The sequence below is a fragment of the Mya arenaria genome, chromosome 10 (genome assembly GCF_026914265.1).
Source record: "Mya arenaria isolate MELC-2E11 chromosome 10, ASM2691426v1".
NCBI lineage: Eukaryota > Metazoa > Mollusca > Bivalvia > Myida > Myidae > Mya > Mya arenaria.
Window position 1 is genome coordinate 44,427,094 of NC_069131.1, and position 26,774 is coordinate 44,453,867.

Here is a 26,774-nt window from a genome sequence, read left to right on the forward strand (position 1 = left end):
CCATCATCTGTATACATGTAGGTATGATCTCAGACACCATCATCTGTATACATGTAGGTATGATCTCAGACACCATCATCTGTATACATGTAGGTATGATCTCAGACTTCATCATCTGTAAACATGTAGGTATGATCTCAGACACCATCATCTGTATACATGTAGGTATCTCAGACACCATCATCTGTATACATGTAGGTATGATCTTAAACTTCTAGCATACGTTTACAATGTCAGTTACACCAACAAAAAAGTAGTTTTCAGTTTAAAAAAGATTTTCAAAATATTCGTGGGCTTGGCCAGCTTCGACTACAGGTACAGTATTTTTTTGGTAAAGGGTCATCACACGAGACTACGAAGTACAAATCAAATCTCAAAGGTATGGGAAGTGCGGTTCAGAGTAGATATCCCAGGAGTTGTGACTACATAAATTTAATGAAAAATGCAACAAAACAGTTTTATTCTATAACTTTTTTATTCAATTCGGCAGCACATCAAAACTGTGAAAACCAAAGACAAATTCTCAAGTTTCACTACAGTGTACACAGATTTTATGCAAAATGCTTTTTTATTAGTAACTGTTAATGTCATCAATAACTGGAATTGCCTAGAATGCCTAGAAAGATCCTAGCACATAAATACACACTTGTTGTGAGCACATGATTACAGTTTATCACAATAGTTAAGCATTGTTAACAAAGCTAGTAAAAATTTAACTGTCATTGTATTTACAATATAGGGATCTACCCTATTACATGTTATTCATGTTTTCCAGATAAACAACCAAACTCCTCAAGATTATATATCAGTATGAGCTACAACATGTTTCTCACTTTGTAAATGCTTAGCAAATAAGGCAAACATCAACTTCATCAAATCTATTTAATCTTTTTCCACAAGTTAAAAAAAATAAATATTCTGCAAGCTTATGAAAATAGACACACAAATTGTTCACAAAAAATCATGATTAAGATAAACAGTACAAATTGTAAGCTAAGACACCAAAAGAGTGTTTAATAAATGACTTAAATAGAAATTTAAATACACATATTTACTACTATAAATAGATGACTGATGTTAATACTTGAAAAATATAAAGTCAAATAAAATCATCTTCCCTATTCATCCATAGCTGTCAATTGCCATAAGTCAGTTCAGAAACTAGCTTGTAAGCGAATTTTGTCCTAATTACTCTAGTTGTTAATCTCCATAGTAAGTCCGGACGTTGGTCAAAAGGGCGTCGCACGTCTTCTTTGCGTCACCTAGCAACATGTTTGTGTTGTCCTTGAAGAAGATTGGGTTGTCAACAGCAGCGTAGCCTACACCAAGTGATCTTTTCATGACTACAACCTGTAAAACATTTAATATGTGCAATCATTTTTTGGGAACATTTTGTTACCGGATTTGACTAGTATCGTACTTGGAGCACTTGTCTTTTATGCGATTGTGAACAAAATACCAGATATTCTTTTGAATTATCACTTAGAAATGTTAGAAACTTAAAGGGCCAACTTCAAGAAAAAAAAATACAATGATGAAAACAACATAAACTAAGGTGTATTTTTATTCATTAAACTAATATAAAGGCCTTTCAATAGTACATAGTTGCCCGCTTTGAGTTCAGTTAATAGTTACCTGTTTGGAGTTCCAGACACGGAGGACGGGCATGCCGGCGATGATTGAGTTGGGGTCTTCCTCGGCAGCTGAGTTTACAGTGTCATTAGCGCCGATAACCAGGACAAGGTCGGTCTCGGGGAAATCATCATTCAGTTCGTCCATTTCTAGTACAACATCATAGGGTACTCCAGCCTCAGCCAGTAGCACGTTCAGTTGACCAGGCATACGCCCTGCGAGGAGGAAACATGTGAATTATTTAATTGTTATGAAGTAATTATAAAACATGTATGTATATTACTATGTCAAAATCAATGAAGTCTTGAAAAAATGTAGAACTCACTCGGTGTCTAACAAATATGGTGCCAAGAATATTTCTCCAACACTTTGTTAAAAATAATAATGTATTTTTCAATGTATAAAAAAATGCACACATTTATTTGAAATAATATCATATGTGATGCAAGCATGCAAAAAAGTTGTAACATGAGGAATCACCACTTATCAACACGCTGATTTTTTAAGCGAAACATTGATTTTATTTTTACTGTATCTTTGTTAATTGACATAAAAAATAAACCAATGTGGTTAAACAACATTACTGAACATCTTGATATCATTTTTGGATGAATGTCCTTTATTTTAATAGCCTGCAGGCCATACAGTAGCTTTTCTCATCTGCTACACTTAAGCACTTAAGCATTAGAAATTTGAGACAACAGATATTCACCAGCAACAGGGTGGATGCCAAATCGGACATTCTTCCCCTTCTTTCTCAGGTAATCCACCATCTCTGCAATTGGGTACTGAGCTTTCGCCACACACAGACCATAGCCTGGTACGATGATGATGTTTTTTGCGTTGGCAATGTAATCGGTGCAGCCAGCAACGTCAGTTTCTGTGTGGGTGCCTGTAATTTCCATTGGCTTGCCACCAGCGTGAGACTTTGTGCCGATGTTTGTACCTCCAAGAATGACATTGGCAAGGGACCTGTTCATTGCCTATGGAAAACAAATAACCAACTATGAGAAATTGCGATGTAATTTTGACATTTCCATGGAAATAAACACCTAAAACAGGCACTCTACAGGAAACAATAAATTGTTCAACTTGTTACACAAATAAGGTGGGACACATAATAAACGCTGAAAGGATATCATAATCTTGTTGATTTAGAGGCTTCAAAGAACTGTATTTCTTTTGTTGTCTTAAATCTGATAATTTCATATTTTTGGCATACTGTTTTATAATAACATGTATATAACCAGTATTATCTCATAAGTTAGTAGTTTTTCTGCAAAATCCAGAATTTCATATAAAGCGATTAATTGTGCAAAATTGCAGGGTTCAATCTTTACTTAGATTTCAGGGTCAGTACTTATTTCTGTAATTTACCTTGCACATGATATAGGAGAGGATAGCTCCAGATGAGCCAATCAGAGCTCCTACTACTGTCATGAGATTGTTGTTCAACATAAAGCCCTCGGCACACAGCGCCCAGCCAGAGTAACTGTTCAGTACAGTGATCACGACAGGCATGTCCGCACCTACAATTGTCAAAACAAATAAATATCTAAATAGAGGCTAAGGCAAATTTAACAGTAATTACATTTATTGCTATTAATAATCTAATTTTAGTCATTGTGCATCTTGGACATCACCTTGAAATTGTCGGAAGAAGGCGCGATGCCATCAATTGGATTCTTGTATAAGCGGGTCAAGGCTACCAAAATACGCAAAAACATTTTCTATAAACTGCCAAACAAGGTTCGCCCATCTTATCTGTGTTCTCCAACTTATTTGCTAACATTTCTTGTCAAATTTATATTAAGTTTTAACAGGATGATACAATGTGCCCTTTTCTACCTTACTGTCCCTTTCCTGCAGCACCCTTCCCTTTTCAAAAACTGGCTTAAACCTGAATTTAATCTTATTAAATTCTCAACGTTCAGAAAATCATAATTTCATGACTTAGTGCAAAAACCTTTTTTACATAATAAAACAAACCTTTTGGTAACATAAATTAACCATTTTTTTCAAAGCATACATAAACCCACCTCCGATGGCCATGGTAAGGGTTACGCCCATCACACTAGACAGTGTTGTGGTAGTTGCGAGCGCTGCGAGCCCAGCAGAGTAGGCACTGTCCATCATAAAGTAGCCATACGCTCCGATGTTGGTGGCCATCATACCCCCATTCATCAAGTGACGACCGGGCAGAATAGTGGGGTTAGATTTCAACACACCTGCAAGAAACAGAAGACTTTTAAAATAGTAAGTACATGGCGTTGCAGAATAAAAAAGAATACTTGGGAGAAGAACTCGAAAATAATCCCAATTTTGAGCTTTTGGGATACATTTTCTTTACATCAATTTATATCAAGAAATCACGAGTTGATAGAATATTCTTGCCATTTTTAATGTCTCGATTGATCCCTGCCATTTCCAAACCACATCCTTTTCATATGAGTGAAACTAATCAATACGTTCCAAAATGGCTATAAAAGTAGGTTCCCAAAATTTTGAATGCACATCAAAATCCATTAAACATTTCCTACCCTGCAGTTTTCCAAAGGCAACTAGTGAGCCAGTGAAAGTGACGCCACCAATGTATGTTCCCAGGTACAGCGCTGTCTTCATGACTCCAGCTGCAGGGTCGGTGGCCATATGGGCGTGCTCAGCCATGAAGTTTGCAATACAGGTGACAACCGCAGCAGCACCAACCAGGCTGTGGAACAGGGCAACCATCTGGGGCAGATCTGTGACCTCCACCTTCTTACCGCCCACAACACCAATTAAAGCACCTGAAATGTAGTTTATACACTTAAGTAGGCATACTTCTCAATTGTGACAATAGTGGATAGCTTACAGCATCACACTCAAGTCTATGTCCTTCGTAGAAACCAATACTGGTGTTCACTTTGAGAGGTCAAGAAAGTTCTCTTGATGGGGATTCAACCTGAGAAGCAGTCATCTATACCACTAAACCACTATCACCTTCGATATCTTTTCAAAGAAAAATAAAAGACAAGAAACGCCGCAATGCGATGAAACCAGGTTTTCAATGATTGACAGAAGAACTTCAGCCTGTGTTGTGAGAATTATAATTAAGATGAATTGTTGTGTGTTGTGTGTATGTATAAGAACATGTCAAATTGGTTAGAGGATATACACAGAAGACAGGAAGCATGCATAAGAGTGGAAATAAATATTAAAGGGAAAGGTAAATCAATAAATAAATATGATTATGTTACTTTGTCATGGCACATATAGATATTGTTATCATCGGTGATTATAGTAAATCATCAAACTCTGGTGCTGGAAAATGAAAATGATTTTAAAGGAACTTCTAATTCTATGTGAAAACCTGGTTAAAAACCACCAGTTAACATTAGTTGTAGGGACCTGGAATTTGTCAGTTGTGACATTAGTTTAAAAGCTTTTATTTTATCAACTATATACACAAAAAATAAAACGCAGAATATCATGAATTTCATATGTAAATACAGCAAATACACTTGATGGTTAATTATACTTAGAAATAGCAAAAGCATCTCCTTATTGTTATATTGGCAAGTGAAAGAAGTCAAAAAACAAAGATTATCAACAAATGTCATACCTGTGCCCACACAGGCAGCCATCTGGGCGAAGGATTCAGCAGTTGGAGCCAGAATGCCAATGGTGGCTGCCAGGCCTGATGATACTCCTATCATACCCAATGCATTTCCTGAAATAAACATTTATTATTTGACACCAAATATACCAGTTTAAACATTGATAGCACTAAGAACAGGTGAACAAACTGATATTAAAGATTTAAGTGTGAAGAACTTTCAGCATTTTTTTCTAACATAGTAACATAGCAAGTGCCCCAACCCAGCACAGGGGTCTGCTAGGTACGTGTTCTGGGTTCTGACCTGATACTGCTAATAATATCCCAGCCCCTGTAAACTATTGTCCATACCTAGTCTACATGTTTTCTGTGATGAGAGACCAGTCAGTGCCCCAACACAGCACAGGGAGGCAGCTAGGTACGTCATCTGGTGAATATCTGGGTACTGTCCTGTTGCTGCTAGTCCTCCGTACCCTGCCAGGAAAGCCCCGGCCGGTATACCATATAAATAGTTGTACTCTGTGTCACCTGAGAGGGAAACAAAGGCTTTACATGAGGCTGATTGTTCAGAACTTTGTTACATTTAACAACAATGGCCTGATTGTTCAGAACATTTTTAACAGTAAACATAATGGGGCGGATTGTTTAGAACATTTTTAACAGTAAACATAATGGGGCTGATTGTTCAGAACATTTTTACCAGTAAACATAATGGGGCTGATTGTTCAGAACTTTTTTAACAGTAAACATAATGGGCCTGATTGTTCAGAACATTTTTAACAGTAAACATAATGGGGCGGATTGTTCAGAACATTTTTAACAGTAAACATAATGGGCCTGATTGTTCAGAACATTTTTAACAGTAAACATAATGGGGCTGATTGTTCAGAACATTTTTAACAGTAAACATAATGGGCCTGATTGTTCAGAACATTTTTAACAGTAAACATAATGGGGCGGATTGTTCAGAACATTTTTAACAGTAAACATAATGGGGCAGATTGTTCAGAACATTTTTAACAGTAAACATAATGGGGCGGATTGTTCAGAACTTTGTTACAGTTAACAACATGGAGCTTATTGTTAAGAATTTTGTTTACATGGGGCTGATTGTTCAGAAATTTGTAACAGATAACCATGTTAACTGCATCTTTCTCAACTTTTCAAGGCAAAGCATTTTTAATGTCCCGATTAAATACAAGAAGCACAGCTAAAACAGTTGATAGTTGTCTCGATATTTGAAGAAGTACTGAACATAAAATATGGGCAGTGGAACTTCCAGAGTAGTAATATTTGAACGTTGTACAACTTGTTTAATTTTAACCAAGTCCTAAACAATTGGTCCATAACCTTTATATTATAAATGTATCTAAAGAAGCAAAATTTCTCAATCATGTTTGTAAGGATTCATAATTCACTTCTCAGAAGCCATATACCGCTAGTGTTTTCACTAGGTGTTGTGAGCTCAGTGATCTTCATATCTATGTTTTACTTTAAGCACTTTTTTTAAAAAGCAAACAAATAGTTTTATGCTAGCTTCGAAAGTCTGACAGATATTGGTGTTAAAAACAAACTATTTCAGCCAAAAATTATATACAGGTATTAGATTGAATTCAAACCCGTGCCTAATATCATAGTTTATCAGCATTTCAATAAAGAAGTCAAACAAGTGCCGGCAATAATTCAAATTCAATTCAGTAGCTGGTAATCCAAACATCAAGCAAATCAGTACTGCAGGATTTTCTTCTATAATTGTCATGCATATAACCTATATAGCTGGTCAAAGATTGTCTTCATGACGGTAAATCTAAGACTAATAATGACGCATATGAAACCAGCAAAGATGCCAACTAATTGAATTAGGTGATATGTAACCCGCAAATCAGTAGAGTAAAACTTATGACTATGTACCTGGCCTCCTAAACATGTCCAACATTCTCTGTGTGACTGTAAAGCCTCCGCCAATGTTGATACTAGAGATGAAACAAGCGAGGGCTGCCAATGACTCCACAGTGTTTGTTGGGTAGTAACCTAAAACAGAATTAACATGTTGCATGTTTCATGGAAGACCACTTTGATCTGTAATAACATCCTAGTCAATAGCATCAGCTCAAACAATCATTGGAACATTGGAAAACCACCAATGTAAGTACCTTTGTCTTTAATCCATTAATATTGCTCAACACTTTGAAAATATAAGAGATGAAAAAGAATAAGAGAATAACAAGTCCAAACACCGACACACTCACACACATGTATACTTCACTAGAACACCGCTCATTTACCTTTGGACATGAGCAGCATACCACCTACGGCTGTGATACCGGAGATGGCATTGGTGACAGACATCAGGGGTGAGTGAAGGGCGGGCGTTACATTCCATACAGTGTAGTATCCTGGAGAAGTATAAAGATGTTGAACAAAGCTTGTTTTCAATATCCCTCCTGTGTTATACATATCATAAAAGTTTACATACTAAAACAAGAATTTATCTCTCTCAAGATTAAAAAAAATAAACATAGTAAAGATATGAAATATAATTTCAAATTAACTATTTAGACATTCCTTGGAGTTTATAATTTCCATGAGATAACCACATAGACCTATTGTCTGAATACAACATTTAAGCAACCATTCATCTTTTGAAGTGTCATTTATTTCAGTTTTAAGCATTTTTCACACAATGTTAACTTACCAACAATGCCAGCCAGGCCAAATGTGGTCACCATGGTTGTAAAGGCGGGGTTAGGCGACACTACCCCTAGACCAAGCATTGTTCCCAGCCCTGCGGTATATCGCAGGGAGGTATTGAAGGTTTGGGTTTTCGGGTCTACTGGTACTGGGGGTGTGATTCCAACAGCCTTGGGCTTAGCCTCGACGGCGGCATCTAGCTGCGGGGGTGGGGCAGGAGGCAGGATCTCACCCTTGATAAAGAGATAGAAACTAGAGATTGATTTTTTGAAAAAGCGCTCGTCTCCCCCATTGTGTGGTCGTAGGTGAGAAATAATCAATGATGGACATGAAATTTGTACTTTTGGACTGGAGACGAACAAACATAGGGGTCATCTACTGGTCAGTACCAACCTGCATACAAAGTATGAAGTTCCTGGGTCCAAGCGTTCATTAGTTATTGAGCCGAAAGAAGTGTGACGTACGGACTGGTGACCAACAAATTGTTTTTTACCTGAAGGTCACTTTGGCCTTGACCTACTAACCTCAAAATCAATAGGGGTCATCTAATAATCAAGATCAACTAGCAAACCAAGGATGAAGTTCCTGGACCAAAGTTGTGTTTAATAAATCAGCGGAAACTGTTATTTTACCTCAAGGTCACCTTGACCTGAAAATCAATAGAGGTCATCTACTAGTCATGACCAACTGGCATACCAGGTATGAAGTTCCTGGGTGCAAGCATTCTTTAGTTTTTGAGCGGAAACCGTTTTTTACCTCACAGTATTGCAACCTTGATCTTTGACCTTCTGATCCCAAAATCAATAGGGGTCATCAACTAGTCATGACTAACTGGCATACCAAGTATGAAGTGCCTGGGTGTAAGCATTCTTTAGTTATTGAGCGGAAACCGTTTCTTCACCTCAAGGTCACAGTGACCTTGACCTACTGATCGCAAAATCAATAGGAGTTATCTACTAGTCATGACCAACTAGCATACCAAGTATGAAGTTCCTGGGTGCAAGTGTTCTTTAGTTATTGAGCGGAAACCATTTCTTCACCTCGGTGACCTTGATTGACCTACTGATCTCAAAATCAATAGAAGTCATCTACTAGTCATGACCAACTAGCATACCAAGTATGAAGTTCCTGGACCTAAAGGATCTTTAGTTATTGAGCGGAAACTGTTTCTTCACCTCAAGGTCACGGTGACCTTGATCTTTGACCCCAAAATCAATAGGGGTCATCTTCTAGTCATGACCAACTAGCATACCAAGTATGAAGTTCCTGGGTGCAAGCGTTCTTTAGTTACTGAGCGGGAACCGTTTCTTCACCTCAAGGTCACAGTGACCTTGACCTTTGACCTACTGATCTCAAAATCAATAGGAATCATCTACTAGTCATGACCAACTAGCATACCAAGTATGAAGTTCCTGAGTACAAGCATTCTTTAGTTATTGAGCAGAAACCATTTTTAAGCTAAAGGTCACTGCCAACATATCTTTTTTTACCTGAAGGTTACCTTGACCTTTTGATCTCAAAATCAATAGGGTTTATCTAATAGTCATGAACAACAAGCATTTCAAGTATGAAGTTCCTTGGTCTAAGCGTTCTATAGTTATTGAGCGGAAACGAAGTGTGACGTAGTGACGGACTGACTGACTGACGGACAGGGCAAAAACAATATGTCTCCCCATGAATGGGGGAGACATAATTTCATTGTATGTTTGAATAACTGTCTAGTTTTAACTTAAGGTTGAAAAACTTAGACAGAATGATTTTGCTATGAACTGAATGCTAGAAAAATATTTGGTATTATTTCCCAGTTGTTGTCCATCTTTAAAGTGACTTTTATTCAAAATTATTACATAAACATGTATAACAAACATAAATTTTGAGTGATAAACCTTTAACTACTTTACTAAATTATGCATTGATGGAATATATTAATTACTGATAACAAGATTGTAATGTGTATTTAATAGCTGAAAACCCAAAAATAGTAATGATTGGTGAGTGCTAAAAGATTTACTGTGATCTACTATCGTTTCATAAGGTAGAAATACCGTGTTTTCTGCACCTTTCTTTCAAATTAAACTCGGTATCCATCATAAGGATCATTGTTTTTGACATTTATTCATTCTTTTTGGTATTTTAAAACAATTGAATTAATTGTGGTAAATCTTATTTGGGAGTAAGAGTGCATCTATAATATTGCTTACAATCTGAGATATGTCCTTTAAAAATATGTACTTACATTGTGGGTGACAATACTTCCACGGACAACCTCATCTTCAAGATTTATGTTGAAATGATCCTTCTCACCTACATTGAAAAATGTTCAATTATTTATTTATTTTAACAATTGACTTCTTAACAGTAAATTTATCCAATGTTCATTGAGAATCAGAATACAGAGTGACTGGCACATTCCAAAATCTATGTAGGTTTCTAGTTACAATCAGTTGAAGAAACAAAATGAGATCTGGTTGCCATACTTAGCTTATTATGTATGTACAAAAGATAAATTTCATGATGAAAACTTCAAATATCTCCATTGTTTATTTTAGACCCGAGGGCTCTAACTAGGCTGAAATTTTTGGGAGAAGTCACTTCTCCCTCAAGACAAATTAGGGAGAAGAGGGGAGACTTTGAGGAGAAGTGATACTTATCCTAACACCTGATACAAATACTCGCTCAAAAAATCACTGATACATAAATTAATGCTTGACAACATTTTACATAATTCCTTTGCTTTTTCTATCGCATTTTAAGGAACTTTTATCATTTGATCAGGGTCTTCAATGTACATTCTGATTGGTTGACATTCAATAGCTCCGCCTACTGGCGATGTTTTGATATTTGGATGATACACAACCCAATTATCGGATTAGGAGATTACTGATTATAAATGGTTAATATCAATGGTTTGACTGCTGGGCAGTGGCTAAATACTAATATGCTAAAAATTGTCAGCAAAGTCCAATGTCACTTTGATGTTACAAATGGGCGAAGTCTGGAAATTTAAGGTGACCACTTCGCCCTAGTCACCCCCTCGCAAGAGCCATGGGCCCCCATCCCCCAGATCCATCCACCAAAATGGCATAGAATTAGAAATAAGTCTACTAGGGGTAAAAAAGAATGGTTGTATCTTATATAATGCCACTCAGAACCTGATCATGTCAACCTGACAATTTGATCTCAAAAGAAGTACACATACCCATAGACAGAAGCAGCTTGGTGATGTTGTTTCCATACAGTGTAGATGACTGCGTGGGAAGACGGGAGGGCAGGTCAGAGTATCCGATGTGGACCACGTCCTTGTAACGATACAGCTCTCCCGGCTTGGTTGTCTCTATATTTCCACCTGCCTCTGCGGCAAGGTCCACCAGCACCGAGCCTGGCTTCATCGTCTCCACCATTTCCTGCAGGAAATAAGTTATGATTTAACCCACAATTACTAAAGAACAATGTCTTATCCTATGCAGATAAAATAATATTTTCCCCTACAATCATAGAATTGTGTGTTCTCAGATCATTGTCCATTTTTTTAATTTAAAGATTATAAGAATCATGCAACTTTGAGAAAAACAAATAGTGTTTGCATTACGCTGAAAACACTCTATATAGATAAATACTGGGTACATACATGTATTCACTTACGTCTTAAGTCCAAGTTTTAGACAAAAAATGTTTTTTTTCATTTTATTGTGCACTTTTTATAAGAGTAATAATGGTACAACTGGCAATAAATGTTGCAAATAAAATGTTGAATATTTTTTTTCACATTTTCTGTCAAAAAATAGCTACATTAAAGATTATTTAACTTTTCTGCGTCTCAAATGTTAGTACATACAGACCCAGGTCCTGAGACAAAGATTAAGGAGCAAAAACTTCAGTCTTTCAGAAAAAAATCTCAAAAGGCTGTCCTCAAAACAATTTGTATTCTTTACATTGGTAAGTAAGGGTCTTTCCAACGAGTTGTAAATGAACAAAGTTTTTGGTAAGAATTTTCCACTAAAACATAAGAACATTTATGAGGTTTCTCACTGACCAAACAAGCCTATATAAAAAAAACTGCCGCATACCTTAGTGATAAGGATGGGTGCCTTTTTGCCGGGAATGAGTGCGGTAGTGATGATGATGTCCACCTCTTCACACTGTTTGGCGTAGAGAGCCTTCACAGCATCCTGGAACTCTGAAGACATCTCCTTGATGTCCTTAGCATAGCCACCCGCTGCTGCACCAGATTCCTGAAGATTCAATATAGAATCATGCAAAATATCCTTGTACTTTAAAAGAAATAGTTGATTGTCTTTTTATCATAAATTTCAGGGGTTTTTTAAGTTTTTTTTTTAATTTCCCAAAAAAGCAGCCCAATTGAAATTTTATGTGTTTTGTGACTTTTTTTATTTTATTTTAGAGACGTTCAACAAATCAAAATAGCAAACAAATATTGTTTATTATTCCAGAATCAACTTTTCCAACAAGCCAGAACAAGCTTTACACAACTACATGTGTTTACCTTGACAGAAACTTCCAAAAACTCTGCGCCAAGAGATTCAGCCTGCTCCTTCACTGCGGGTCTAACATCATACAGGCGTGTTATGGCCCCTAGATTCTTGGCAGCCCCAGCAGCAGCTAGACCGGCTACGCCTCCACCGATGATAAATACCTTTGCAGGCGGGACTTTGCCAGCAGCTGTGATCTGACCTGCAGACAGCAAGACACAATTGTACTTATTTAAGGTCTCTACAGTTTTGGGACATGCTAAAAGTTATTCTTATCGAACATTGAAAAAAAGTTTTGAATTGAATAAACCAATTTCTTGGAATCAATTGTAACAACAGCTGTCAAAGAGACAACTTTTGAAAGCTCGCTCGACTCTTACGCTGCTTTTAAGTTTAAGGATTGCAAAGTTTGTGTGAAACATGCATGGATCACTGTAAAATAAGATTTCATAGAAAACCTTGACAAGAATTTCTATGTAAAAAATAAAGAATAATAAAGGAACTATATTTGCATAAAAGGCAAGATAGAGAAATCCTACCTGATTACATAAAGTTTCCATGCAATACATCAAGAAGTTGGCGAGTTATTGACTTAAATCTTCTTACATGCAAAACCTTTACCAGAATTTCTAAGTAAAATAATAAAGGGCCAAAATTTATATTAGATGCAAGATAGAGTAATCTAACTTGATTAATTAAGAAGGTTAGGTGGTTGTGAGCCCTTATTTAAAGGGGATGATGTATTTGCTGAGATATCAACTTAAATGTTGTTACATGCTGCAAAACCTTCACCAGAATTTTTAAGTTGAATAAAAAAAGGCCATTTGCATTATATGAAAAATACAGAAATCTTACTTGGTTATTCAAGTAGGTTACATTGTAGATGGTTGAGGACCATTGAACAAAGTATCAATGTAATACATCAGGTAGTGGTGGTGGTGGTGTTAGTGGTTTATACTCAGGGTCCCGGCATGAGCACATGAAGGGTCCCAGAGTGACAGTTCAACCACCGCAGACCTATCCTGGACAGACTATCAGGCGGTTAACCAGTACTAGGTGCCTTCACCTTTGCAAGGAACTGACAACTTCTGTACATGCCAGGGGCAGTGGTACAGTGCGAATGGTCGTAGAAAGGATTTCATAACCAATCACAACAAAAGTGACCTAGTCCGCCCAGGAATCGAACCAGGGTTGTCCGATTCACAATCCAACACCCTACCGATAGAGCTAACCGGGGGCCTTTCAAGTAGTTGCTGAGAAGATTACCTTTGTGTGCTTACAGGCAAAACCTTAACCAGATTTTCTAATTTGCATAGTTAAGGGCAATAATTTGCATTATATGCAAGATAGAGTTATCAAACTTGATGAATCAAGTAGGCTGTATGATTGGGAACACATGTCTTAAGTTTTAATGCAATACAAGTTGCATTTGCAGATATGGACTTAAATGTGGTTACATGCAATAATTTAACTCAAATTTCTATGTCAAATAAGGGCCATAATTTGCATTTTATGGAAAACAGAGTTATATAACTTGGTTATTTAAGTAGGTTGGATGGCATAAAGTCTCAATGCAATAGGAGAAGTTTAGCTTTGTCAGGATATGTGTGCTTACATGCATACCTTAAAGGCGCACTATATAGTTTGATGTATTTTTCTTAATGCAGTGTCATGATGAACTCCTTTACTTTTAATGATAAAACAAAAAGCGCACTATTTCGGTACAGATGAAAAATAAAAGCTATATTTTGGCACATTTATAAGCTATACTGGAGAATTTGTGGCAATATAGCTATTAATCAACAACAACATTTATAAAGGTTAATATTTTTTATCTATATTTAAATCATATCCTTTTTTTGTTTTTATCAATAAAGTAAAAAATGATAATGCATTAAAATATTATTTTTTGCATCAACCTATATCTTGTGCCTTTAAGTTCTATGTTAATAAATAATAATAAAGGCCCATCAACATATTCAAAATATTGTTACCCAACATCAATGAAATAAGATAGGTGAGAACACATATCTAAAGGTTCAATGCAATACATGATATTCTTGCCGAGATAATGACTTCAAGGTGCTAAGAAGGTATGACCCCGGTGCAAGGGTAAGTAGTATAGCTCTGCTTATTCTTTGAATAGTCAAGCTAAAAATTTAATATTTTTTTATACTTTAAATATGATCCCTACAGTCAATCTGAATCTTTTTAATTTCTGTAAACAAATCGGAACTTTTTTTTACATATATATAGCTTTCAAGAATATATGCAATTTCACAATTTTGTACCTCCAAGGAATCTTCCATAATTGTTGGCTGCCTCAATCACCGCCTTGTAACCGGAGATGTTGGCCATAGAGGACAAGGCATCAAATACTTGGGCTCTAGAGATACGTGGCACTTTGTCCATTGCAAATGATGTCAGCTTTTGATCAGCAAGCTTTTTAACTAAATCTGGGTTCTGCTGAGGGTACAGAAAACTGATCAGTGTTCCATTTTGCCTAAACTGGGGAATTTCTGCCTCTAGCGGTGGCCTAACCTTGAGAATAATGTCAGAGTGAAATGTATCTTTCATTGAAGTGATTTTCGCTCCAGCGTCCTCAAAGTTCTTGTTGGTAAACTTGGACTCAACACCAGCTCCATCCTCAATATTCACGTTCCATCCTTTCTTCACCAGTGTCTGTACTGCAGCAGGCGAAATGGCAACCCTGCGCTCATTGGGAAAGGTTTCTTTTGGCACACCAACTGTCAGTTTGTTGTAGGGAGTTCCAGAGACAACTTTCTCTTCAGCTTTGGCACAGAAGTTCCTTGCAGGTTGTTTGAAGCCCCGGCTGCATCTTACAGACAATTTCTGCACATGACAGCCAAGGTCGACCAAGATGGCCACAGATTGGATTCTGGGGAGCATGGCTGACAATTTGCCACTTTATTCACCTTAAGTTAAAAAAAAGATTTTCAACATTTTATACACCAAATTAATAAGTTAAGTTTATACATGGCAGTGCTAATCTGCTTTTCTAAGCTGATGAAAGGCAATCAGGCAAAGTTATCTTTCTTTTGTTTTCACTCATCTAAATATCAATTGAAGGCTAAGCATGTTCAACTGCGTGCTAGATTTTAGACCTTTTTAATCAGCTGATAAACAGTGGAAAGTAGACCTATTTGTTATCATCCTTCCTTGAGATTTGTAGATCACCGTATTATTTTCTCAACAACCTTTACAGTAGGAGAAAGCAAGGCATACTGCAAAATTAAAATAGATCTACAAACATCTCAATGGAGATCGATTAGAAGCATATTCAATATGTTATTGCGTGAAATGTGGAGTTGGATGTTGTTAAGGAATTGGTGCATTAATGTGAACAATGAAAAAGAAGAAAGTGAAAACAAGTGTCTTATACAGTATAGCAGTGTTGTTTCTGAAATTTGGCTGATAAGCATAAACGTGAAAAAGGCTAATTGGAGACGACTGCAGACACAAGAACATACTTATTCTTAAAATGACATTTAAAGATAACAAAATTGTAATTGCAATTAATATACTAGCATGGAAAACATAACTGTCAAAATAATTGTCTTTAATTAGCCGGTGAAGGTCAGTATGGCTGCGACAAAGAATGGCAATCACAGTGCAAGCGCGAAAACTTCAATAAAATGCACCAAAATCGCAAGCGTGGTTGATCGATTGATAAATTCTGCATCTAACTACACACATGTCACACATGTACGTACCGTAATAAAGCCGCATGCGGCAAAAAAACTTCGGGTTCCCCTGATTTCCTTGAAGGTCTTGCCACGGAAACGAAGGCCTTCGCGCGAGAAGAGACTTCGAGTGACCAATCAGGGATCGTCTTTCCTTGATGTCATTTCCATGTTGGATTGGACCATTTTTTCGTAGGGAGATAAAATAACTGAACACTGTGGAAACTTGCATCATTTTTCATGACCCTTAATTTATTTTCACAGAAATACTAAACAAAAATGATAAATAGGAATGCTGTTTACAAATATAACACTTTAGGCACTAAATTTAAAAAATAGAGCCGCACCGGAAGTGCCATTAAAATGCTGTGGCAACGACTATTGGACTGAGTCCTTCCAGTTTCCTGTGCCGGTATTCTACACACAAGGGCGAAAAGATGGCAAGTTCGGTGGCGAAAATTGTGAAAGCAGTCAGCAGAAAAAACTGTCAGCTGCAGAATTTTGTTGCACCGGCAAGTCTGGGTGTCCAGCAAAAAAGACAATGTAAGTTGTGTTTGCAGTTCTGTAAAATTAATGTCAAAAGTTTGAAGTCACCTTCACCGGGCACCTGCTGAACTTGAATCATAATTTCCAATTTCTTATTTTCTTTCATATAGCATTTAAAAACCAAATTGAATTCATTTTTGCGTGTATAACTCTATTAGTTCATACATAATAATATTGTTATGCACCCAATACTCAGCACAGGCATCTGAATCATTGTTTGTCACTAAAATGTTGTTTAAAACCATTTTGGGTACATACAATGAGATAAACAACACATCTGAAGAGATTTAGTGTCTTTGATATACAAAACAAGAAACAAGGTATGTAACTCAAACTTACCCGATTTCACGGTGGAGTCCAGTTTTATGCTAATTTCTCAACCAACATATAAACAATCCATTTTTAAATAAGTGACATGGAAAGAAGAGTCAATTACCTTTAAAATGGTGTGCGATATGTTGGTATAACTATAGTGTCTTTAGACAAACAAGCATAATACAATGTCCAATTCTCGTGTTTTTCTTTAGTCGGAGAGTACAGCAAATTCAAATCTTCAATTTTACCCCGTGTAAACAGTACTAAACACAGACCTATTGAAGTTATTTTATGCTTCAGTGTACAGAAAAATCAACTCATTGCTTGAACATCTGTCCGTACCACCCTTTTATGATATTATGAACAACTGTTCTTTTTAGCTGAACGGATTCGTCAATTTCCCTCTCTGTCCTCCGCCAGTCTTCTTGTAACATGTCCTGCACTGAATTTACGTCAATTTCACTCACGACTGACGGTCTGCCGCTCCGCTTCTAATCGCACACATTTCCATGCTCGTCACTGAAACGTCCATACCAGCGAAATACCAAAGCCCTTGAACATGCTGGCTTTGATTTATCCTGTGTTAGAAACGTATAGGTATTTGTAGGAGTTATTCCGCTGCGAACACAGTGTTTGATCATAGCGCGCTGCTCCGTGCGTGACGTTAACGTTGGGTATTTTCCAACATCTTCGAAATACCTCTCTACTTCCGCTGATCGTTACAACCATGTCTACTGTTAGATTGCGTCAATAATTTGCTTAGTGATGCAGCTGACGTCATTCTGTCGTCATATGTTTTGAGGTGACGTTTTGGCGTCTATTATTCAGACGGAGTAGTATATATGAATTGTGAACAATTTTCAGAAAACGTCAATTTCAAAGTGCTCCGTGAAGCGCTAGATGGGTTGTCTTGACAACCATTTCCTTCCTTAATTTGAGATTATTTATTTTTATTTTTCAAAAGGAAACTCGTGAATAGTCTATATACACAGCTGTTTATTGTTTGTTGATTTATATTAAAAACATTTTGAAATGTAGACACAGCCTCAAAACTTTCCGGACAACCCTCGTATTAGCATCTCGAGCAGATAGAAATTGACGCCATAGTGGGAAATTGTTTTTTTTATGAGTTTAAATGAATTGCCTCTCGTAAATTGTCCCTTACCGCTATAAGCAGTGTTGACCCTTATCATACCGATCGCGACCATAGTAATTTTAAAGTTAACCAGCTTGGACGAACTAACTCGGCGTCTGATCTGGATCCAAGCTGTTTTACACTCAGTCAACTGTTTTACCAGTTTTCAGATGGACCAAACAAGTTTAAATGACCAAACACATGATAATTCAGCGGACTATTTCTTTGAAGGCAGGATGAGGGTTAAACCATTACAGTTTGGAAGCTATGGAAACCGGAATGGGATCTGAATCGAGCACAAAAAAACGACATTACCGTGTTCAGGCTTTAAATCTAACGGCATATCTCTTCGAGCACATGAGCACATCCTTTGAAAATAGCAGTCGAATCAGTTCCAATTCCCAACTGTTTTCCATAGTCTACATCGAAAAGTGTCGCCTGCTCAAAATACATGTTTCCTTTTTTAGCTCACCTGTCACATGGTGACAAGGTGAGCTTTTGTGATCACAATTTGTCCGGCATCCGTCCGTAAACTTTTACTTTAAACGACATCTCCTCATAAACCGCTTAGCCAATTTAACCCAAACTTCACAGGAATGTTCCTTGGGTGGTCCCCTTTGAAAATTGTTCAAAGAATTGAATTCCATGCAGAACTCTGATTGCCATGGCAATGGAAAGGAAAAACTTTAAAAATCTTCTTCTCCCAAACCACAAGGCTTAGGCCGTTGATATATGGTAGGTAGGATCACCAAATGGTCCTCTACCAAGATTGTTCAAATTATGGCCCTTGGGACAAAATTGGCCCCGCCCCGGGGGGTCATGGGTTTTCTCTATATGTTTATAGTGAAAACTTAAAAAATCTTCTCCTCTGAACTTACTTGGCCTAGAGCTGAGATATTTGTCATGATTCATCGTCTAGTGGACCTCTACAAAGTTTGTTCAAATTATGGCCCTGGGGTCAAAATGGGCCCCGCCCCGGGGGGTCATGGGTATGCTCTAAATGTTTATAGTTAAAACTTCAAAAATCTTCTCTTCTGAACTTACTTGGACTAGAGCTTAGATATTTGGCATGATTCATCGTCTAGTGGACCTTTACAAAGATTGTTCAAATTATGGCCTTGGGGTCAAAATTGGCCCGCCCCGTGGGGGTCATGGGTTTTTTCTATATGTTTGTAGTGAAAACTTAAAAAATCTTCTCCTTTGAACTTACTTGGACTAGAGCTTAGATATTTGGCATGATTCATCGTCTAGTGGACCTCTACAAAGATTGGGTAAATTATGGCCCTGTGGTCAAAATTGGCCACACCCTGGGGCTGATGGGTTTTCTCTATATGTGTTATAGTGAAAACTTAAAAAATCTTCTCCAAACTCACAAAGACAAGCAACGTCTTAATTTAAACTGGATAACATATTTAGTACACATACCAATTTTCAATATGGGCCACATACAACAATTAATAACAAATATACATATGGCAGATTTCACGTTTTGGTGACCAAAAAGTTACCGGCGAATATTGATTTTTAAAATTTATTGCAGATTTGTGATTTCAACATAATCTTTTACAGCAATTTCTTATCTATCATATTTTAGAATATTTGCAATGATTTATTCATGCATTTTTATAAAAAAAAGAATTTTGTATCACCATACCATTTGTGCTAGTGTTACAATATTGCCGGTAAAAACTTTTTTTTTTTTTTAATATTTTGATCCAAAGAAGTATTTTGTCTTGCACTATCTATAAAACAGATTGTACAGACAAAAAATAAAGATTGTTTCGTTTTTCTCAAATAAATTTATTGAAACAAACCCTAATTGGACAACAAGACAGAAAATGTTTTCTGCAAACATAGGTTTTCTTTTTATATCAGATCAGATAAGCTATAAACATAAATGTTTTGTTGTGGTAATATAAATGTCTCTAGTATGGTGCAATTATCATTACCTTTGATATTAAACATATATATTATAAATTGCTAATTGCGAGTATGTGCTAGTGTTACCACAAAACAGAATGAGTAACATTAGCAGTATGTCACATTAGCAGTTGGACAGAATGTTTCACAACAAATTAAATACAGACCTACCACAGACTGTTTGAGCTTGATACAGTATAAAACAAACTATATAAATGATTGATAAACACGGTCAATTGATAATCACAAAAATTCTTAATTCTGTCCAATAAATTACGATATCAAACACAAAAGCGGTATGAATTCAATATAAACTACGTACCTAATGAATGAATACTTACAAACGATAGTTTACAGACGACATTGTTATGTTCGAATAATTAACTCTGGGAAAGTCATCAAATTTCAACGATTTTCTTGCTTTATTAAGCGCTTGTCTTTATGCTAGCGTGACATAATGTTAACGTTACATCGAAGGACAGAATAAGCCAAACTTGGATTAAGTTTTTATCAACGGTATTCACCACTATTTTTATCATTTCAATGTCAACTGTGAACCAGTCCAATATAAAAGTAATCGCTACCCGGATGTTAACCCTCAGTCGGTGTAAATTATTCACGAATAGAAAAGGTGCTATCGTCATGCTAAAATGGGACAGAATCGATTTTGAGTAACATTAACACATTTTTAGACCTAAAAAACTTTATGATCGGGAATGACCAATTTCTTGTTACATGCAATACTGTTTTTATCCGACACGTAGTCTTTGTTTTCAGTGATTTAATAAAGGTGTGTTTAGGCTTAAAACAGTTAGCAGTGGATCATGTCTGCTAATGTTACACAACAATTCGAGGACAGATTACCGTAACGTTATCACCATGCGCAATTACCGAAAATTTAAGTATATTACGAACGAAATGCAATCATTTTAGATATATTATTGTTTTAATTAACATTTCTTGCAAACATTATTCAACAGACAAGAATAAAATACTTACCAGATGTTACTGAAAAGCATCCTCAAAAAAGTGGTATATTGGTACCGGGAAGATTTTCTGTCTTTTTTGTCCTAAATATCGGCATATTTTTACATTTTTATGCCCCCTTTTGAAAAAAGTGGGGTATATTGTTTTGCACATGTCGGTCGGTCGGTCGGTCGGTCTGTCTGTCTGTCGGTCGGTCGGTCGGTCGGAATACCAAATGGTTTCCGATCAATAACTTGAGAACGCTTTGACCGAGGGACCTCATACTTGGTATGTGTATTGGTCATCACCAGCAGATGAACCCTATTGATTTTGAGGTCAGTGGGTCAAAGGTCAAGGTCAGTGTGACCTTTACATGAAAAACGGTTTCCGATCAATAACTTGAGAACGCTTTGACCCAGGAACCTCATACTTGGTAGGTGTATTGGTCATGACCAGCAGATGAACCCTATTGATTTTGAGGTCAGTGGGTCAAAGGTCAAGGTCAGTGTGACCTTAACATGAAAAACGGTTTCCGATCAATAACTTGAGAACGCTTTGACCCAGGGACCTCATACTAGGTAGGCTTATTGGTCATGACCAGCAGATGAACCCTATTGATTTTGAGGTCAGTGGGTCAAAGGTCAAGGTCAGTGTGACCTTTTCATGAAAAACGGTTTCCGATCAATAACTTGAGAACGCTTTGACCCAGGAACCTCATACTTGGTAGGTGTATTGGTCATGACCAGCAGATGAACCCTATTGATTTTGAGGTCAAAGGTCAAGGTCAGTGTGACCTTAACATGAAAAACGGTTTCCGATCAATAACTTGAGAACGCTTTGACCCAGGGACCTCATACTAGGTAGGCTTATTGGTCATGACCAGCAGATGAACCCTATTGATTTTGAGGTCAGTGGGTCAAAGGTCAAGGTCAGTGTGACTGTAAGCTGAAAAAAGGTTTTCTGATTGTCCATATTTTATTTTCTTATATAGTAGACAGTAGAAATTTATATGTCACTAAATGCATGAGTTGAAGTATCAGTTTTCAGTGAACATCTAGTTTAATTATGCCCCCCTTCGAAGCAGAGGGGTTATATAATTGCTTTGCACATATCGGTCGGTCTGTTGGAAGACCAAAGCTTGTCCGAGTGATAACTCAACAATTCCTGGACCTATGGTCATCAAACTTGACATGAAGATTAGGTATGACCAGTAGATGACCTGCCTCATATGCATCCAATGACAAATCAGCTGTCATTTCAGTCCATGCATATTTCATTCAATTGTCCAAATATTTCTGGCAACTTGGCGCTCAGGGGGCATAATGTTTGACAAACATCTCTTGTTTTACCTTATTTAACACAATATTTTCATTATTTTAATACAAATCACTTCTATTAGGTGTTCTTATTGGGTTGGGAAAGGCAATTGCTGTATACATGACGTTGACATGCAATAACAATAAATGAAAGCAAATGGGCCAAATAATTGCCTTTTTTGTGAAATCTGCCATATATAGATACACACGTAAAATCAAGTAGTGACAACAGCTTAAATATTTGGCATGATATATCATCTAGCTGACTTGTACCAATATTGTTCAATCTTTGGCCCTGGGGTCAAAAAATGGCCCCACCCGGGCGGTCATGGGTTTCCTTATATATGTATATGATGAAAACTTATAAAATCTTCTTCTCCGAAACCAAAAGGCGAAGGCCTTAGATATTTGGTATGAAGCATTGTTTATCGGACCACTATTAAGATTGTTCAGACTTTAGCCCTGGGGTCAAAATTGGCCACGCCCCGTGTTCATATGCTTAGGTTTTCAATATTTTTTATATAGTCTTATATAATAAAACTTCTCTTCTCCAAAATATAAGACCTAGAGCTTTCATATTTGGTATATAGTGTTACCTAGTGGACCTACACCAAAGGTATTCAAATTATTGTCCCGGGGTCAAATTGGCCTTGCTCAGGGGTCATTTGTTTTTACATTGTCTTGTCACTTAAACATCTTTTCCTCTGAAAGTAAAGGTCAGAATGACTCCATACTTGATATGTAGCATCCTTACATGGTCCTCTCTCAACTTTGTTCAAATGGTTTTGTTTGGCCCCTTTTAGGGGTCACCATAGCAAAAAATAGAAAAACCTTTAAACAACTTGATCTTATTAACTGCTTGATGGATCTTCAAGTCTGAAGCATCCTAGCATGGGCCTCTGTCAGGTATTATCAAATAATTTTGTTTTGCCCCTTTTAAGGGCCACCAGAGCTAAAATTAGTAAAAAAAAACTTAACATTTTCTTCGCATGAACCCCTTGATAGATCTTCAGCAAATTTGGTTTGGAGTGTCCTTGCATGGACCTCTCTTAAATTTGTTCACATAATTTTGTTTGGCCCGGTTGCCATGGCAACCTAAAGGAAAATGTCAATAATTGGTTATAATCATCTTCTTCTCCTAAACCGCTTTGACAATTTTGATGAAACATCATAGGAATGATCCTTGGTTGGTGTTTTTTCAAAATTGTTCAAAGAAATTAATTCCATGTAGAACTCTGGTTGACATGGCAACCTAAAGGAAAAGTGTCAACAATTAGTTACAATCATCTTCTTCTCCTAAACCGCTTGGACAATTTTGATGAAACTTCATAGGAATGATCCTTGGTTGGTGCTTTTTCAAAATTGTTCAAAAAAATTAATTCCATGCAGAACTCTGGTTGCCATGGCAACCTGAAGGAAAATATAGGCTGTCGTGTCCGCGCTGTGACTTACTCTTATATGGACAGATTTTAAAATGACTTGCCATATGTTTTTGACATACCAAGACAACGTGTCGTGTGCAAGACCCATGTCCCTACCTCTAAGGTGAAAGATACACTAAGTGTTTATTCACAATGGAATGCTGAATATGAGGACATAAAGAGTGTTGGCTGTCATTTAGTATGATTGTTTGTTTTTTTTATGCTCAGAGGCAATTTAATATAACTTGCAATATGTATTTGACACATAAAGGCAAGATCAACTTTTTATGTACTTGTTCATAGATCAATGTCACATTGGGGGGCATTTGTCACATACTTTAACAGCTCTTGTTCAATATTCTTTGAGAAACAAGCTATATTAATAACAAAGGTTAAACTCTTTTACTCAGGTGAGCGATTTAGGGCCATCATGGCCCTCTTGTTTAAATTTTCATGTAGTTTGAGTGTTAAAAGCTTGGATCCAAATCAAGTACATAGTTATTTGTATAGATAACATAATCATGAAAAATCCCACCTTGATTATTCGAATGGAAAATTTTAGGGGGGGGGGGCGCACGCGCCGGGTCCACCCCCCCCCCCCCCCTGGATCTGCCTATGATACTGTAAGGCTAATCAAAAGTTGAAAAGTTGAAAACAGTCTTAGTACACCGATAGATGATACACACAGGCTATACAGGGACCGTTTTCATTAAAGGATTCTAGTCAGAAATTATGATTTATCGTCACAAACGGCAAGACACTGATTTCTTTCATTTTTTAAACCTAGTGATAATTTTTTGTCCAAGTGATATCTCAACAATGCCTAGACCTATGGTCCTCAAATTGACTTTGACGTTGGGTATGACCAGTGAATGACCGTTAATAATTTTTAGGCCATCGGTCAAAGTGACCGTGAAAGCGAAAAGCTTGTCTGAGTGATAACTCAACCATGCCTGCACCCATGGCCCTCAAACTTGACACGAAGGTTGTGGGTGTGACCAGTAGGTGATCCCAATTGATTTTGAGACAAAGGTCAAAGCAATTATAGTGTAATTTCTGTGTAGATGGAGACCATAAACGCATCAAGGTGGCCAATCCAGTTGTAGAGCTTGATGGAGATGAGATGACCCGCATCATCTGGGAGAAGATCAAGGAAAAGGTATACATGGTCATTATAAACAAGAATTCAACAACAATGGGATCAGGTGGTCTGACAATATTTTAAACACAATTATGTAAAAACTTATCAAGCATAGCATGTAAAAAGCATGGGTGAAAGTTTTTAGTATTGATACTGAATTCAGTTTTTTGGAAAATATTTATCCTATATAATGTATTGTAAAAATGGCATTTCCCTATGTACCTAAACACCAGTAAACACTATTTTCAATATTTTGAAAAATTCAAACTTTCACCCATGAAAAAGTCACAGGAGGCATTGGTGCTATTTATTACAAAATATGTTTATGAAATAGCCTCCAGCAAGATTCACTAACTTTTCCATATTCCATTTTCCATATCATTGTTTACTAAAATAAATGTAGTCATCATGGTTATTGCATAATGCTCATGTGTTTATCAGTTGATCTTTCCGTACCTTGATGTTGACTGCAAGTACTACGATCTGGGTCTTCCATACCGTGATGCCACAGACGACCAAGTGACCATCGACTCTGCCGAAGCCATCAAGAAGTACAATGTGGGCATCAAATGTGCCACCATCACCCCTGATGAGGCCCGTGTTGAAGGTGAGAGAAGTTGGGCTATCATAGGATATTGTGCAGTCATATTTGTTGTTTGTCATACATGTGTCACTTCTTGTTCAATAATACCTAAAACAGTTTCGATCATCATGTCTCCGATTCCATCAATAGGCAAGTATTGGAGTGGTCACTTTAGTGAAAGGGTGAACATTTAAATGAGAACAAGAAATAATCTACTTGCACAATACTTTAAACAGCTGTTTCAAGGACCGATTTTGTCTGAACTATCAAAATACTAGACTAACTGATTTGTTAGTGTCGATGGGATCTTAAATTAAGATGTAATAGCAGTTGAAGGGTACAGATATACTAATCTCATTGTCCCCTATTTCACCAGAGTTCAAGTTAAAGAAGATGTGGTTGTCCCCTAATGGCACAATCAGGAACATCCTGGGCGGCACAGTGTTCCGGGAGCCAATCATCTGTGAGAAAATTCCCAAGCTGGTTCCCGGCTGGACCGAAGCCATTGTGATTGGCAGACATGCCTTTGGTGATCAGGTAATGAATCTTGTGCTTGTATTTAATTGCACATTAGATTTTAAAATTAATCAATCAATTGTGATGTACCAGTCAAGCATTTTCTACATATAGTTTGACCTTGGCAAATCAAGGTCTATCTAAATTTGAAAACAATTTTGATAAATTATTGTTCATTTGGTCTTGTTAATTAAGCATTGATAAATGTTTGGACAAGTGTGAGGTTATTTACACATAATTATACCCCCCAAAACAAAGTTTGGGGGGGTATACTGGAATCGGGTTGTCCGTCCGTCTGTCTGTCCATCTGTCCGTCCGTTTTTTTTTGTCCGGGATTCATCTTTGTCGTTATTGAACAAATCTTTTTCAAACTTTCAGATATTAATGGCCATGATGTAAACTTGCGCCTCTGTGAAATTGGTACGGGTCATATGACCCTGACCAGAGTTATCTCCCCTTGATGTGTTAAAGTAGGCAAAATAAGCCCTGTCCGGGATTCATCTTTGTTATTATTCAACAAATCTTTATCAAACTTTCAGAAATTAATGGCCATGTTGTAAACTTTCGCCTCTGTGAATTTGGTACAGGTCACATGACCCTGACTGGAGTTATCTCCCCTTGATGTGTTAAAGTAGGCAAAATAAGCCCTGTCCGGGATTCATCTTTGTTATTATTCAACAAATCTTTATCAAACTTTCAGAAATTAATGGCCATGTTGTAAACTTTCGCCTCTGTGAATTTGGTACAGGTCACATGACCCTGACTGGAGTTATCTCCCCTTGTAGGCAAAATTAGCTTTGTCC

At 37.0% G+C, this 26,774-nt stretch overlaps 2 protein-coding genes across 2 annotated transcripts in view; one reads left to right on the forward strand and one right to left on the reverse strand.

Annotated features, from left to right (window-relative positions):
- Positions 1–456: 456 nt before the first annotated feature.
- Positions 457–16,244, reverse strand: LOC128206978 (NAD(P) transhydrogenase, mitochondrial-like). The gene is made up of 17 exons (XM_052909743.1): positions 16,143–16,244; positions 14,700–15,344; positions 12,423–12,610; positions 11,986–12,150; positions 11,118–11,322; positions 10,155–10,222; positions 7,923–8,151; positions 7,513–7,623; positions 7,139–7,258; positions 5,579–5,755; positions 5,234–5,341; positions 4,173–4,418; positions 3,672–3,860; positions 3,010–3,161; positions 2,345–2,615; positions 1,636–1,847; positions 457–1,350 (listed from the first exon to the last, which is right to left on the reverse strand). Exons 2-17 carry the CDS (start codon positions 15,316–15,318, stop codon positions 1,201–1,203), a joined length of 3,210 nt encoding a protein of 1,069 aa, XP_052765703.1. The 5' UTR covers positions 15,319–15,344; positions 16,143–16,244; the 3' UTR covers positions 457–1,200.
- A 252-nt stretch (positions 16,245–16,496) lies between these two features.
- Positions 16,497–26,774, forward strand: part of LOC128206979 (isocitrate dehydrogenase [NADP], mitochondrial-like) — a 30,416-nt gene continuing 20,138 nt past the window's right edge. Inside the window, exons 1-4 of the mRNA XM_052909745.1 lie at positions 16,497–16,655; positions 24,796–24,890; positions 25,314–25,479; positions 25,832–25,992. Of these exons, the coding sequence (XP_052765705.1) occupies positions 16,550–16,655; positions 24,796–24,890; positions 25,314–25,479; positions 25,832–25,992 (528 nt within the window). The 5' untranslated portion in view covers positions 16,497–16,549. The remainder of the gene's footprint in view (positions 16,656–24,795; positions 24,891–25,313; positions 25,480–25,831; positions 25,993–26,774) is intronic.